At 39.1% G+C, this 15,524-nt stretch overlaps 1 protein-coding gene across 3 annotated transcripts; it reads right to left on the bottom strand.

Moving 5' to 3' along the window:
• Nucleotides 280-6,504, bottom strand: LOC109826722 (protein HEADING DATE 3B-like). Of its 3 annotated transcripts, XR_002243298.1 has the most exons (5): nt 5,911-6,504; nt 4,397-5,262; nt 2,124-2,404; nt 1,678-1,729; nt 1,547-1,586 (listed from the first exon to the last, which is right to left on the bottom strand). XR_002243298.1 is itself a non-coding variant. In XM_020393740.1 (4 exons), the coding sequence occupies exons 1-4, from the start codon at nt 6,118-6,120 to the stop codon at nt 1,218-1,220; spliced, it is 1,497 nt and encodes a 498-aa protein (XP_020249329.1). In that variant the 5' UTR covers nt 6,121-6,504; the 3' UTR covers nt 280-1,217. The 3 variants fall into 3 exon arrangements, 2 of the variants coding, with proteins under 2 accessions (XP_020249329.1, XP_020249333.1); XM_020393740.1 differs by lacking the exon at nt 2,124-2,404 and having other exon boundaries at nt 280-1,586; XM_020393744.1 differs by lacking the exons at nt 1,547-1,586; nt 1,678-1,729 and having other exon boundaries at nt 1,736-2,404.

Below are 15,524 nucleotides of genomic sequence, written 5' to 3'. Positions count from 1 at the left end.
TACGCCCTCTTGTTCAGGATTCACACTTAAGAATCGGCACGGATATCTAAAAGATAGCGCACCAGAAACAATAATGCCAAAAAAAAAAAATTCTTGCCATTAATTTTGATAATATCATCATTTCTAAGTACTAACGTTACATGTTTTCACCAAGTTCTGTAAAGAATTGAGGTTCCACCCGTATAACAGTCGTTAGAGGTTCTTGTAAGCAGTTAGTTATGCATGGACTATTTCTGTCGAATTGAAGAAGATAACAAAAATAAGCAATAATTGCTCTTCTACCACCAATCATTTGTGTGGATTCTTGTATTGCAATTACAGTTACATAGTGTTTGATGCTGGCATCACAGTTACAGCTGTACAATCACCTAAGGCAACTTAAAAGAAACCTTGAGACAACAAATCCTGATAATGCAAACCCAACAAAAATCAGACACGGGTATCAGATATTTCTAAACAAAAATTGTACACATAGGAACACTCTGTATCCAGGTTATACAATGGTCCAGTTTATACAGTGATCCCATTTATAAAAAATCCGTCTGCTATTGCTACAAATATACGTGATCGATTACGCACATATTTTCCCTAAACAAAACTCTACATGAAGAACTCATACAGCTACAAAGTATTGATTCCTCAGATTTCAGGATCATATTTACATGGACAAACCTAAAAACGCCAAGCTTTAGATGACTGAAACTACCAAAACACCTCAGTGCCAACTTCACACCCCAGTGACCACTTCCATTAAACTGATTACTGTTCGAGTTGCTGCCTCTCTTTCTGTATCGACCTGAAAATCCTTGCTGCTGACTCCGTCGCAGACCTCGCATTATGAGGTGTGACCTTAATGACCCGAATCTGAAGTTCTTTATCATTAGACTCTCCACGCTGAACTGAAGCTTCTGCATTCGGCGCTATAGGGAAAAGAGGCAATGCGTCCCTCCCTTCTCCTTGTGCCCTCTCACAAGGACTACTCGCGCTGCTCCCTTGCAAGTCACTGTCTTTCGACATGGGAACTTTCCAAGGTCGTCCGGTAACTGCATCACTTTTCGGAAAAGATATGTTGCATGAGCTCCGAGAGTTTTGTTCAACAGGCGGATTAGGTCTTGGACCAGTCACGGGGTTAGTTTGTTCGATAGCAGAGCTGGAGATCATCGGGTTCATTGATGGATGGACATAAGGATTTGGCACGTAGTTTCCATAAACGGGGGTCATGAAACCTGCAGGTGGAGCGCACGTGCCGGAGTATGGCTTGTAAATGAGCCCTTCAGAAGGACATTATCGCGTACAAGCCACTGATGTGCAGATGGTTGGAAACACCAAGGGTTTGATCTGTTATCAGAAGCTGAAGGTCTCGGCGGCTGAACCGGTGCTTTGTTGGAAACTTCAGTGCTCTCGGTTTGGTACTCGGTATTAGGATTAGGGTTTGGAGTCTCGGGGACATCTATTTGTTTAGCTGTCGGTGGCTGAGGTTTGATATAAGACTCTATATGGAGATTCTTAACAGGTAGTTTTTGTGGAGTTGTACAAGTGTTCTCTTCGAGAAGTAGATGCGGCGAGGCGGCCAGCAATTTTTGAACCTGGTTGATGGAAAAATAAATTGTATTAGTACTTGAAGCTACATGTAGTAAGTTTAGAGTAGGTTGGGTGAAGGAGGTGGAAATTACTAACCTTTATCAATCTGTGTAGTTCAAACACTTGAATTGCAAAGACCCTCTGTTGGCTGTACAGGATAAAGATGAATAAGTTGATTATAAAAAGGAATAGGCATCAGTAATTACACTGAGAAGAGGAGGTAATTAATTAAAACCATATACTTTTTCACTTTCTTATAGTTAATTTAGTTGAATGTCAAGAATATGGAAGCTGCAGTCTCTGTTATGTGTAGATTGATCCATGGAGTCGTATTGGTGATGAAAGCCCTTTCCATGCATGAGCTCAGAACTAAACAACTTGAACTGAATTTAACTATCAAATGATTGATCTAAGCAGCAAGCACAAACAACAAAAGCATATAAACATATGAAGAGGGCAAAAGCTAGTAACAGACAACAACACAACAATTTTTAAAAGGAAAACCCTATTCTTGTAAAAACCCCAAAATAGTCATATCCTACCATTTGATATCTTGACATCTTCTCCTTGATCATTAGAAATATTCAAATTCACCTCACAAACCCTCGTGTCGCGGAATTAGATGATCAAGGAGGAGATGGAAGGTTCCTCAAAATAGATCCTAATGTCTCAGTCGCCGGGCAAGATGTTATTTCACATGCAACACAACTCCAAAATAATGGAACGGAGAATGTAGTTATAGAATCACTATGTCAGCAGATTAGACACAAGAGCATAGTCTCATGCTGTAGCCAACATGAACATCCTCCACAAGAGACAATACCTGCATATTTACACATAATATGGAGGACATGATCAAAAGCTCATCTAAATAAGAGAATACGGAGTTTCACTGCCACCAGAAGTTCCTCTTCCAAAATTAATGGTTTCTAACCTTTTAGATAATCAAATTATAGAAGTTTAATCTTTGCATGTATTAAACACTTCAATTTATGCAGCAACACCCAACAAAGTTTCACAACGCTTCCGCATTTGTACTTCTAGCTAAATACCAACTATGATCAAATACTATGTTTATGCACTCAATCTTTGTCAAGATTAATTCGAGAATTACATGGCCCCAGAAATGCATTTTATGTCTATAATAAAAAAATATAAGGAAGTGAATCCTTTTTACCAAAACTGAGAGCAAATAACTAAAGGAAGGAGCTGCTTACAAAATTTCCATATCCCAATTAGAAACTAGAAAGAGGTCAATAATCAATTAATCATTCAAGTAGATTTTTTTCATTGTGAATGCGATCTATTCACACAAACTTTGGGGCGGACATGAGTAGCTTCATACAACCATACAAAGTACCTTTGTTTGAACAAACTATAAAACTGTGTCAAAATACTCATGAACCATACAGTATAAAAGGTTCAACATGTATAATAGAGGAAATATGCTCTTTGAAGAGCTTCTCCTAACAACTATGGGTAGCATTTGAAATCAGCACATAAACAATAGAGTGAGGAAGCATAAATTTCTGTAAAAGTTGTGAATCTAATTACATAATGCCAGGGTTATTCACAAACATCTTTGCTGCTCAACATTACATGATAATGGGAAGACATAAAAAGACAAGCATCGGTATCTATTCAAGCACAAGTTCATGACAAGTTATGATGGTACTAAGACCGATGCAAGCAACTGGTGATCATATTGAGGTAGGTACAGCAGAGATGAGAGTCATTTCAAGAGAGGGATTCAGGGCATAGCACAGATATGTCACACTGAGTGTGGAAGTTGGATGTTTAGCCCATATACAACATCATTAACCTTACAACATTCTATCCAAATCTAATATAAACTGACTCGAATTTATACAGGTTTAGTTCGGGTTTGAATTGGCCTTGGCCCTCGTACGATCTTAAGCCAACATCAGACAAGGCATGGGTAAGGACAGCTTTCTGGGAGTCGAGTTGGATTTTTCCATCAAGCTAGTTAATTTCAACTACTCACAGCCCTCTTTCGTGCAATATCAACAAACTTTCATAGACCTAACAGTGCAGTACGAGAATTGAATATTACTCTAAAGCACAACGAATTGGTTATATTACTCTAAAGCAGAACACAATGAGCAAGACAATAGCCAAATAGAAGTTTCCCACAAAAATTCTAAGCGCAAATTTGCATGATACAAAACAGCAATATGTCTGATGTGAAATATAAACCAGTTGGAGACATGCCGAAAGTCTAGTCCGAAAAACCTCTTAGTTTAAGCCACTTGTCATACTACCTACAATCATTAAGCAAGTGCTCAGTTGATCTTAGTATGTGCTTCATTTACCATATCCCCTCCTAACTATATTTTTTTAATAAAATAAATCATCTTAACAAGTTCACATTTTTTTTCAACATACAGAATCTCACAGGAACCAACTTGTTTCAGGATAAAGATCTCATAAACACCACCGACCTTGCAAGAAGACAAGCAATTGGGAAGGAATAGAAATGTTTAAAGATTTTGAAAATTATTATGTACATAATGTAAAATAGTTCCAGTGAACAATAAAACCACCTCTCGTCGTGAGTCTCTGCGCAAGTTATTAAGGAATGCATAAGTATGAATCTCTGCTTTCTTATTTTAGTGCAAAGAAAGAATCAGTTGCCAATTGAGAGTACATAATGCTACAGAAAAATATGACTAACTGAAGAGCTGTAGATTCAAAACGGCAGGAAATATCACCATTAAGAAAAACACGGATATCGAAAAAGTAATCCGCAGAGATGCAAAGATATAAGCATTTAAGTAACTAGACGCTTACTTACTTGACAATAGTTCTTCTCGCTTTCCAAAACTGCTTTGGACCAATTACTCCTACAACATCATCAGGTGATATCTCCAACCCTGATATAGAGTCGACCATTGACGTGTCAGACATTTCATCATTTCTCTCAGCATCACTTTGCTCCAATGAGCTATTTTCCTTATCATCGGTTGTCTGATTGCAGACATCAGCCACATTCATAGATCTGTGACTGACTGATGCTTTAGAGTGAGGGTCACTCTGAGCCGTGAGCCCATTCAGAGGATCATTACCACATGACTTTAGGCAACTTGCAGTAGGTTCTCGGTCAGAGGATGACTTGACAAATCTTGATGATTCTGCAAGCTTTTCCCCAGCTTCTTGATGTGCTAAAGCCTGTGCCGTTTGCTCTCCCAGAACTGACATATCATTAAGCTTTTGCCTGCTACTTCTTTCAAGTTTTCCAGACTTTGGATCTGAATGACTGGTTTGTTCCAGAATCCTTTTACAAGAGCTTGATAATTGCACAGAAGAATTAAGTGTAGTTAACATTCGTTTTTCAGCACCACTCGTATCCTTGTACAGATTTAAAACATTTTCATAGTTAACATAAGTAGGGACCCTAAAATCATCATCATCATCAACTCTCTTCCAGGATGAATTCTTTGTATTAGAGGCATCACGATGCAGCGAACTACATTCAGCAACTGATCCTACAGCATTTGCAGATTTGAAATTCATGTTCCTAACGGCACTTCTCTCAAATTCTCTTTCTCTGGATCTTGCATCTTCTCCATCAGAAGAACGAGAATTAACCTTCTCAACTGTAACGGCCACTGTAGCAGATGAATAGAATGGAGACAACACATTCCCCTCATGACCATTTCCCTATGTTAGCAGACTATTTATTAGAGCAAGTAAATGCAGATCAACAAATGAACAATGCATTTCAAATCTTAATGTGCTATCAACAAATGGATTAGGAAATACATCATATAACATTCACAACTATGTGTTAATACCAAAAGCAAGAGTAATGGTGAAGAAATTCAGTGTCGTTATGGCCAAGCTAAAAACAAAGATGGGTGAGGCATCGGTAGATGTATTTGTTAATATGGACAGGACCAACAAAATTCTGAATTATGGTTCATTCCCCAAGAAAATCTGATCATGACTAAAAGGAAAGGTAGGAAAAAGGAAAGATATCCTACAAACTTAACGATGAACACGTGGGATAGGGTAGATCGTCATCTATGTTGCATGGAAATGAATACAGGCACCAGTAGGGGTGTGGGTGTGGGTAGAGGTACAGGCCATGACAAATTTGTAGAACGTAGGGTACGGGGATACGTCTATATAAATATTTATATGCACATATATATATAAATATTGAAATTAGCTATTTACATAAGATCAACATTAGCTATTTACATAAAATAATCCATAATACAATAAGAAAAAGCCATATCTAAACACTCTTGTTATAAAATTCAATGCAAAAATAAACCCATGGAGCAAATTTCAAGAATAACTCACCTTCTTCAAAGAAGAACCGACATTTTGAGCGTTCTGCGACGGCAGCAACGAACTTGAAGAATTAAACCTCTGTGAAGGGATACAAAGCTGTTCATAGAGAGCCATCTTGTTCCTCGGTGGCGGCCGGGGACCGCCTTTATCGGTATCATTAACATGAAGCCTTGGAAACATAGGGCTACTAGTCTTCTCCTCCTCCTTCACCCCCTTCATTCCCCCACAAATTTCAATCCCTCAAAGGCCTTAATTAATCAGTCTGGAATAAGAACTAGGGTTTTTTTTCTTTCTTTCTTTCAACCCATGTACAAGACTGACCCACAAGCTCCGATTTTACAACAACTGAGACTGGTAAATTAATGGGAAATTTGTGAGGGGCTCCTTTACCCCTCAGCTCCTTAAAAGGCCTCGGTTTGAAACAACGAACTCCAATTTTTAACACCGAAATCTTAAATGGGTATCAGGAACCAGACCTTACGAATCGAGCAGACAACGCAAAATCTGACCTTGGATATAGAAACCGGCGGTTGAAAGAAAACCGTCGCACTTTTGAATCGAGTTTTTTTTTTTTAATTCAATTTATGATGAATTTTACCAGATCGGAAGTGTGGATCTCGGCTTCTCACCCAAAAAGTATTGGTTTTGGTGGGGCCCGTGTGGATTCTTACTTGTTTATCGTTACTCTTCGCATCCTTTCGAACAATGGAAGTCAAAGGGGGGTCTGTTAAGTTGCTTTTCTTCATTTTCTAAATGTCCATTTTTCTTCACTTTTTTGGTGTTTTTTTTTTCAGATTCTGTATAGTTGCTTTCCTTCATTTTTCTAATGCCTATTTTCCTTTAAAGTTTGGTATTTTCTTCACATTCTTAAAAGAGTATTTCTTATACTAGTGTTATACCCGCACCATGCTTCGAAAATATTTAAAAAATTAGTCTACTTCTGTATTTTCAAAGTTGGATAGACGACTTTACTTTATTTACTCTAAACGCTCAAGCAATATGTGCAAAATTAAAGATGCTAAAAAAAGAAAAATAATTGAAACATAGTTGGACATATCTAAAAAATCACACAGTATTATATCTCCAATTGTCCCTGTAACTATGAAAAATGTTACAAAATTTTCTAACCAAACAAATCTTTATGTATTCTAATGTTGTGAAAATATTCCATAAATATAAAAAAATTAACCAAATGCTCAATTGTATTTGAATCATTTGGCTATATTACAACGTAGTCAATCATTAGTCATACGGTGGAATAATATATAATTCATGTTAATTTTTTCATGCTAGCAATGATGATATGATAAATAACTCAATACAATAATAAACTAAGAAGTTTTAAAAAACAAAGGAAGCAATAGGAGATATTTACCTTCTCGTTTAACCTATCCAATATCTACATGAAGAATCCCTTACCTAGAGAATATGATCAATTGAAAGGAGATCAGAATAATAAATTTATATGAAAAGACCAATTTTTCTCACATTTTGGAAGAGCATTTAATCAATGATCTTAATCTACTGCAATTGAAATTTAGATTTTGAAGACATTAAATTTTGGGCTTTTCCGTTAATAGAATGTAGAGGGGACAGAGATACAAATGGTCATTATTCAAATATTAGTTCATGAATATCAGTTACTTTCTAAGAGTAACAATAGAATTTGAAAAGGATTTCGGTTCACAGCTAACAACAGAATCTTGATAATAATACAGTAAATTAGTATATTGTATGCTATAACATTAGATATAGATATGAGAGAATATTAAAAGTCAAATCTCTAAAATCATGCTACATGCCTTCTAAGGGCTTTGTTTTACTATATAGATAAATAGATAGATAAATATAGATATAAATAGATGCAATATTGAAGCATATATATTTGATTTTTTTTAAAATTTTTAACTAAATTTCTAATTTTCATTCTTCTCCTTAAAGCGTATCCGATCAAGATTGATGCATAAATAGAGTACGCTATGGAATAATACTTAAAAAAAGCAAGAATGTGTGTACATTAGCATTTGAGACATAATAATAGTAGTTGTAATTGTTATTTGAATTTGAATGGGTTCCTGTCGAGGCAAAAAGCTTCTTTGATCATATCACAACTAAATGGATATTTTAAATTTTACAGTACATTTTGGGAAAAGATATTTCGTTTATTATGAAATTATGAGAGATAAAAGAAGGTAATATAAATAAAGGGGTTGGAAGTTAAGGAGGCAAATCCTTCACTAAAAATGTTCTTCTTTGATCATACATGCTTGCCCCTCAATCTCAAAATGACAATGAAAGATTAATTAGCAATTGCTTCGTATGCGGTATTGAGAATCCTATGATGGTGGTACAGGATCAATTATGGGTCTACTTAGTGCAGGACTTCCTCATGCACAACTGGGATACTTAGTGCGCTTTCCTCCATCTCAAACAAGTCAAAGTCTTAGCTCATCTTCCTATTATGGAAAAATACTTCTCAAAGAACTCTGTATTGTGTGACTCGATCTTAGGAGTTATTTTAACTTTTTGTGCTCCAATGAACACCTAACCATTTGAATGTTTTGTTTTACAAATAAAGATGGATTCTCCCCTTGGGGCCTACTTCTAATGTTGATGGGATGTGGTGTGCACACAAGTCACCAAGCCCCATGGCCTCAAATTGCCCAAGTTAGGTTTTTCACCAGTCCAAATATCAAAAGGTGTGGAATCAATAACATTAGAAGGTACGCATTTAGTACATAGGCTGCAGTCAACATCACATCTCCCCAAAAGGATATATGTAAGTTTGCTTGAACCATCTTGGACCTCACCATGTCAAATAATATTCTATTCTTTCTCTCTGCCACACAATTTTATTGCGGAATATAAGGAGTAGTCATTTGTTGAACGATCCCTTTCTTCTCACACAGTTCCTTAAACTGTTTAGATAGATATTCTCAACCACGATCAGTTCATAACACTTTTATGCACTTGTCAAACTGATTGTCAACCTAATTCAAATAACACTGTAAGCAACCCAGTGCTTCAAACTTGAGAGAGAATAGGTGGACATGACCATATTGTGAATAATCATCTATCAAGGTAATGAAGAAAGGGGTTCAAGTCCGAGCCTTCACACCTAATGATCCGCAAACTTCAGAGTGGATCAGTTGTAATGATGTAGATGCATGTTTAGCTATTCCAAATAGTTTTCTTGTAGCTTTGACTACAAAGCAAGGCTCATAAGTGGGTAAGACGACTTTAGCGAACGAACCAAGAAGTCTGCCTCGAGCTAGACTAGTCATTGTTCATTTCCTATGTGTCCCAATCTAGCATGTTATATCATAGAGTCATACAGAAAAATAGAGTTCATAGAATAGCTATAAGGTTCATTAGCAATTGTAACAAAATTGTCCACATCAATAAACTATAAACCATTTGAATTTTGCCCAACGATATTGCAACCATATCCCATAATAAAAACATTGTTTTTGTTAAAATGAATGTGATAACCAAAATGAAATAGCTTAAACATCAAAAGGAGATTTTGCCTAATCTTCGAGACAAGCAAGACTGTAGGAAGGAGCGAAGTGCTTCCACCTCCTAGATCTAGCTAGAATTTGCCAATATCGGCAACTTCCTTGCTCGGATCATTTCCCATGAAAAGTCATTTGATTTTCATTGAAAAGTGATGATACTCCATAAATCCATCCTTATCCCATGACACATAATCTATGGCCCGTGAGTCTATTCATAAACTAAGAGTCAATAATCTTCGAAAGAAGGATAAGGAGGCTTCAGTTGAGCCAGTAGCGGAGGCATTTATCACAAGAGGAAAGAATCCAAACCAAAAGAATTGGAAGTCACAGTCTAGAGTAGAGCATCCTACAGTTGGAAAAGATCAGTGTGCTTGGTGCAAGGAGACTGGTCATTAGAAGAAAGATTGTCCAAAGTTTGACGAATGGATGAAGAATAAGAAGAAGGGAAAAGGGAAGCAACCATCATCAGAAGCAAACATCGTTATATCGGATGGTAACATTTTTGATACTTCTATTTATTCGCTTTCCATCAGTCCTACAGGTAGCTATTCGGAGGAATCCGAGTGGATGTTGGATAGTGGTGCGACCTATCATGTGTGCCCTAGAAGGGAATGGTTCTCCGGTTTTGTGAAGTTGGATAGTGGTGTGGTATATATGGAAGACAACCGTGCATGCTAGATCCTTGGGATAGGAAGAATTCGCATCAATATGTTTGACGGGATTGTTAGGGAGTTATATGATGTGAGATTTGTTCCTTCCTTGAGGAAGAACTTGATCTCAATTGGAGTTTTGGTTAGAGAGGGTCTGAAGGTTCGTGTTGAGGACATGATTCTCAAGATCGTGGAAGACTCTTTGATTGTGATGAAGGGCGTCAGGAGGAATAACCTGTACTATTTGATTAGAAATACAGTGACAGGTGGAGAACTGGCGACTTCTGTTGATTCGACTAGACTACGGCATTTGGGGCTTTGTCATTCCAGTATTGATTTGGAGATGAGTGCAACAACCTACAATTTGAAATCCAATAAATAGTTTGGTGTGAGCAAGAAGATCGAAGTGAAGTTTGGCATCTCTATTCACCGCACGAAGGGTGTTTCATATGGGGTTCACGTGGATGTTTGAGAGCCTCCCAAGGAGGCATCACTAGGAGGAAATAGATGTTTAGTTTCCATTGTTAGTGGCTGTTCTAGGCATGTTTGGGTTGCAACCAAATTCCCTTTTGATAAAGTTCTAGTAGTCTCAAACAGATTGAAGAAGTGTATGATAGACAGAAAGGTGAAGGTACTTTATTCTGGTTTTGGTGGGAGGTACAAGATGGACTTATTTCTGTATTGGAGTCGAGCTCACGGCATTTCGAGACACTTTCTTGGAAAGAAAATCTTAGGGCAACTAGATAGGGTGGAAAATTTGGAGAACCGTGCCTTGCTGGAGGAGGATCAGTGTTTGTTGTCAAGCAATGGTTTGCAGAAGAGTTTCTGGAATAAGTCTTCGACATATTTGGGTCATCCTATTAAAGAGTTGTCAACTGCTGTGATTGGAGGTAAAACTCAATTGGATATTTGGTCTAGTAATGTCACATTGGATGAGGCTTCGATGAGGGAGCCTATTGGCTCTCAGCAGGTGGAAAGTTTTGGAAAGATCATAGAGGTATCATAGAAGGTGGAGAGTGATGCTACTTCACATTAGGTGGAGATTACTCCACATATTCCAGATTATTCTGTATTGGTTGGAATTCCAGCTGAGGTGACACAGTTTGGGAATCAATTGGTTTTGGATACAAATGATGAGTTAGGTTTTGATTCGAGCGTAGCTGATAGATGTAGTTTGGATATGGCCATTGGTTCACCTCAGGTGGAGGTGTTTGATTCGTTACACTTTGAGGCCATTGGATGTGCTATCAGCCGCAGAGTTGATGATATTGGAGGAGGGTTACGAACTCTTCTATTGGAGTGAGGGCCTTTGGAGGCCATTGGGTAAACTACGTGAATGCTTGATTCCTTGGGTAAGAGGATACATATGCAGTCTTTATGATGCAACCGATTTAGGAGTAGATACCGACGTTTGGAGTTTGTTTGCATTCTCATTTGGGTTCTCGACTTGTTGTGGATTGAGTCCGTTGTCGTGAATTGTTTCACTTCTGGACGCAACAAGTGAGACATTTGGTTTGGTTGGTGTTGGTTCAGTTTTGAGAAAACTTCGCCGAGGTAGAGAATTGTTGGGATGCAACATGCGTGGGGGCCAGAGGCAAGTGTGAACGCGCGTGGGGACCACATGCAAAGTGTGAACGTGGTTTTCTTTAGAGAGACGAGGTGATGGCCCACCCGATAGCTAGGTTTATAAAGAAGCCTGCGTTTTCCCTAGGGTTTTGTGCAAGGGGAGAATCACAGAGGGAAGCAGCGACATGAAAAGAAAAACTGTAGAAGAAAATGCAGTGAGCCGCTGACTTTCAAGAATAGATTAATTGTGATAGATTTGAGAGTTTATTTGAGGGGTTTTATTTGTGAGATTTATGTGATTGTAAACCCTATTTGTATTCTCTCTCTAATAGTAGATCTCCCTCCTCCTTGCCCCGTGGACGTAGGCAACTTGCCGAACCATGTTAAAATTAGTTGTTTGTGCTGTGATTTGTAATAGCTTGCTTAGGTTCCCTCGACATGTCAGTCCTAGAACTGATGAGAGGAAGAGCTGATATCCAACTTTGTTGAGATATTTTGCTTTTGGTTCTTGTTTCCTTTGTGAAACAGGGATTTAGTTGAGATCTACTCTCTTATCGAGCACCAGAGGTGCTGCCGAAATTTCCGCTGCGCACAACAACATCTCCTTTATATGAAAACAACCACATATTCTTGTTAAACAAATTAAACATTATTACCCAAGATGCGATTTGGCTTGGTGGCTAGCAGCATATTTTCAAACATAGACATAGAAGTCTTTTGAGTTCAAATCTGGCCAAAGCATATTCCAGTGATTTTATCCTTTTTAATAATAAAATATCAACTTGGCATAGTGTGTGCAGCAAGATATTTGCGTGTAAAAGATCACTTTTTTTTCATTAACCACATATAAGAGAGTATTATATTGGGAAGCATGTGATCTAAAACAGAACAGATCAAAGCATGATAGCCATGTAGTCTCAGCTTAAAAAGAGATACTCACACTTATCATCCAAACGGAACTAATTGTTTAAGCAAATAAAAGGATAAAAGATTAACCAATCAAAGAATTTTAACAGGTCAAGATATAAATAATACATTCTCATCTAAATAAGCATAGATATATGTTGGGCGCAGAGTCACGCCCACCGCCGCGGAAGCGATATCAACTGAGAGAAAGCCCTGGCTTTTGTTGTCACAAAAGCACAAGTCAACCTCTATATTCTTGTTTCTCAAAGGAAACGAGAATAGATAATGAAATTCTTATTTCTCAAAGGAAACAAGAATCGAAAGTGATATATTTCATCAAAGTGAAATATACACTCTTCCTCTCATCAGCTCTAAGACCGAATTTTGAGGGATCCTACAAGCAATAGCCAACAACCCAGAAAACAGTAAATACACGAGATTTACGTGGTTCGGCAAACTTGCCTACGTCCACGGGAGGGGTGAGGGGAGATTCCACTATGAGAAGAACACCGACGACTTGTACAATCCACAAGCTCGTCTGAAAGAAAAAGATCTAATTTTTACCCAAAAGAAATTAACCTCTCTTTTGTAAATCTCTCTTTTTCTCTCCTCAAAATCTCTCTTTTTCTCTCAACAAACACCAGCAATTCCCTCTGCTCAGCCGCCAAAAGAAAACAAAATCCCCCTCTGACTTTTGCGATTTTTCCCAGCAGCTTTTTACCAAGCCGCTGTTCCCTTGCGTTTTGATTTCCCACACAGCCGAAAACCCTAGGGACATTAGGCTTATATAGGAGATTGATGCGGTTATAAGCCTAATAAATGGGCCTTGGCTTTTACCCGCTGGAATTGGGCAAAGCTCCTCATGCACACGTAGAGGTGTGGCCCCCACATAAACACCCCTGTTCACAATTCTCCACCTCGTACATCATTTGATAAACCTCAAATTTTGGACGAACACCAGAAGAACACTGCGAACATCACCAGAGAGATCACCATCAGCAAAACCAGGCTAAACCAGCTGCGCCACTTTACCGTTGCTGCCTACGTACCCTCCATCGGGATCAAGCTAACCGTAGTTCAGGATTTGTTCTCCATATAGTCTCCACCTCACCCCATCACCGCCCCGAAGGGTCATGCCCTCTTGGGCAGATCAACACGGGCTGATATGAAGCAAGTCCAAGCAATGCTTAAACTTGCTACCTATGACCACCTTGGTCAACATGTCTGCTGGATTCTCATTCGTGTGCACCTTCATGAGAGAAATATCACCTTCCTCTATGACATCCCGCACAAAATCCAAGCAATGCTTAACCTTGCTACCTGTGACCACCTTGGTCAACATGTCTGCTGGATTCTCATTCGTGTGCACCTTCATGAGAGAAATATCACCTTCCTCTATGACATCCCGCACAAAATGATACCTGACATCAATATGCTTGGTACGAGCATGATGAACTTGATTCTTCGCCAAGTGAATTGCACTCTGACTGTCGCACCACAAGTTCACGTTTTCCTGCTCAATCCCTAAATCATCTAGAAGACCCCACAACCACAATGCTTCCTTCACTCCCTCTGCCATAGCCATGTACTCGGCCTCTGTAGTAGAAAGTGCCACTGTAGCCTGCAACATCGATCGCCAACTAACTGGAGCTCCATGTATTTTGAATACATAACCAGTAGTAGATCGCCGTCTATCTAGATCGCCCGCATAATCAGAGTCAACAAACCCGTCAATCTGACATGTATCTCCACCAAAACACAGACCCGTATCTGCGGTACCTTTTAAGTACCTCAGGACCCATTTCACTGCTTCCCAGTGCGCCTTTCCCGGATTCGCCATGAACCTGCGGACCACACTAACCGCTTGTGAAATATCTGGACGTGTACACACCATGGCGTACATCAAACTGCCAACTGCACTAGCATAAGGAACACGCTCCATGTGTGCCTTATCTTCCGCTGTAGTGGGAGATTGTTTACCTGAAAGCCTGAAGTGTGGAGCCAATGGAGTCACCACCGACTTAGCACTTTGCATCCTGAACCTCGCGATCACCCGTTCTATATAGCCCTTCTGACTCAAAAATAATCGCTGATTCGCCCGCTCTCTTTTAATCTCCATACCCAGTAATTTCCTAGCAGCGCTCATGTCCTTCATCTCGAACTCTTTACCAAGTTAAGATTTCAGCCTATCTATCTCCACCCCGCTCTTAGAAGCAATAAGCATGTCATCCACATACAAAAGGAGATAAATATAATCACCTCCACGAAGCTTCCGAATGTAAACACAACAATCAATCGCTTGTACCACTGTCGAGGAGATTGCTTCAATCCATAAAGTGATTTCCTCAAGCGACATACATGATGCTCCTTATCCTCAACCTTGTAACCCTCAGGTTGATGCATGTAGATCTCTTCATCCAAGTCTCCGTGCAAGAAGGCCGTTTTAACATCGAGTTGTTCCAGCTCAAGATCACCATGAGCAACAATACTCAATAGCACCCGAATAGAAGTGTGTTTCACCACCGGAGAAAAGATCTCATTGTAATCCACACCCTCTCTTTGTGCAAACCCTTTAGCCACTAGCCTCGCCTTGTACCTTGTACCACCGAGCTCTGAAGGATCTTCCTTTCTCTTATACACCCACTTACAACCAATAGCTTTTCTTCCTACGGGCAATGGGACCACCTACCATGTTTGGTTCTTCCGAAGAGATTCCATCTCCTCCTCCATCGCAGCCAACCAACTCTCACTATCTTTATTCCGAATAGCTTCCTTGAAGGAGACCGGCTCATCTTCCTCCACCGAGAGTGCGTATTCAACCAAATTAACATGCCCATAGTGCTTCAGGGGTTGATCAGCCCCCAGCTTCTGTACCTGCTTGTATACTCGCCTTGGCCTAGTGGAAGCCAAGCTATCATCGAGCTGCTGTTGTTGTAGTGCATGTGTATTCTCCTGCTGAACCTCCTCCTGCTCAAGCTCATCA

Source organism: Asparagus officinalis, chromosome 1 (assembly GCF_001876935.1).
Source record: "Asparagus officinalis chromosome 1, Aspof.V1, whole genome shotgun sequence".
Taxonomy (NCBI): domain Eukaryota; kingdom Viridiplantae; phylum Streptophyta; class Magnoliopsida; order Asparagales; family Asparagaceae; genus Asparagus; species Asparagus officinalis.
The sequence above is the reverse complement of the archived record's forward strand: the minus strand, read 5'-3'. Positions and strand labels throughout refer to the sequence as shown.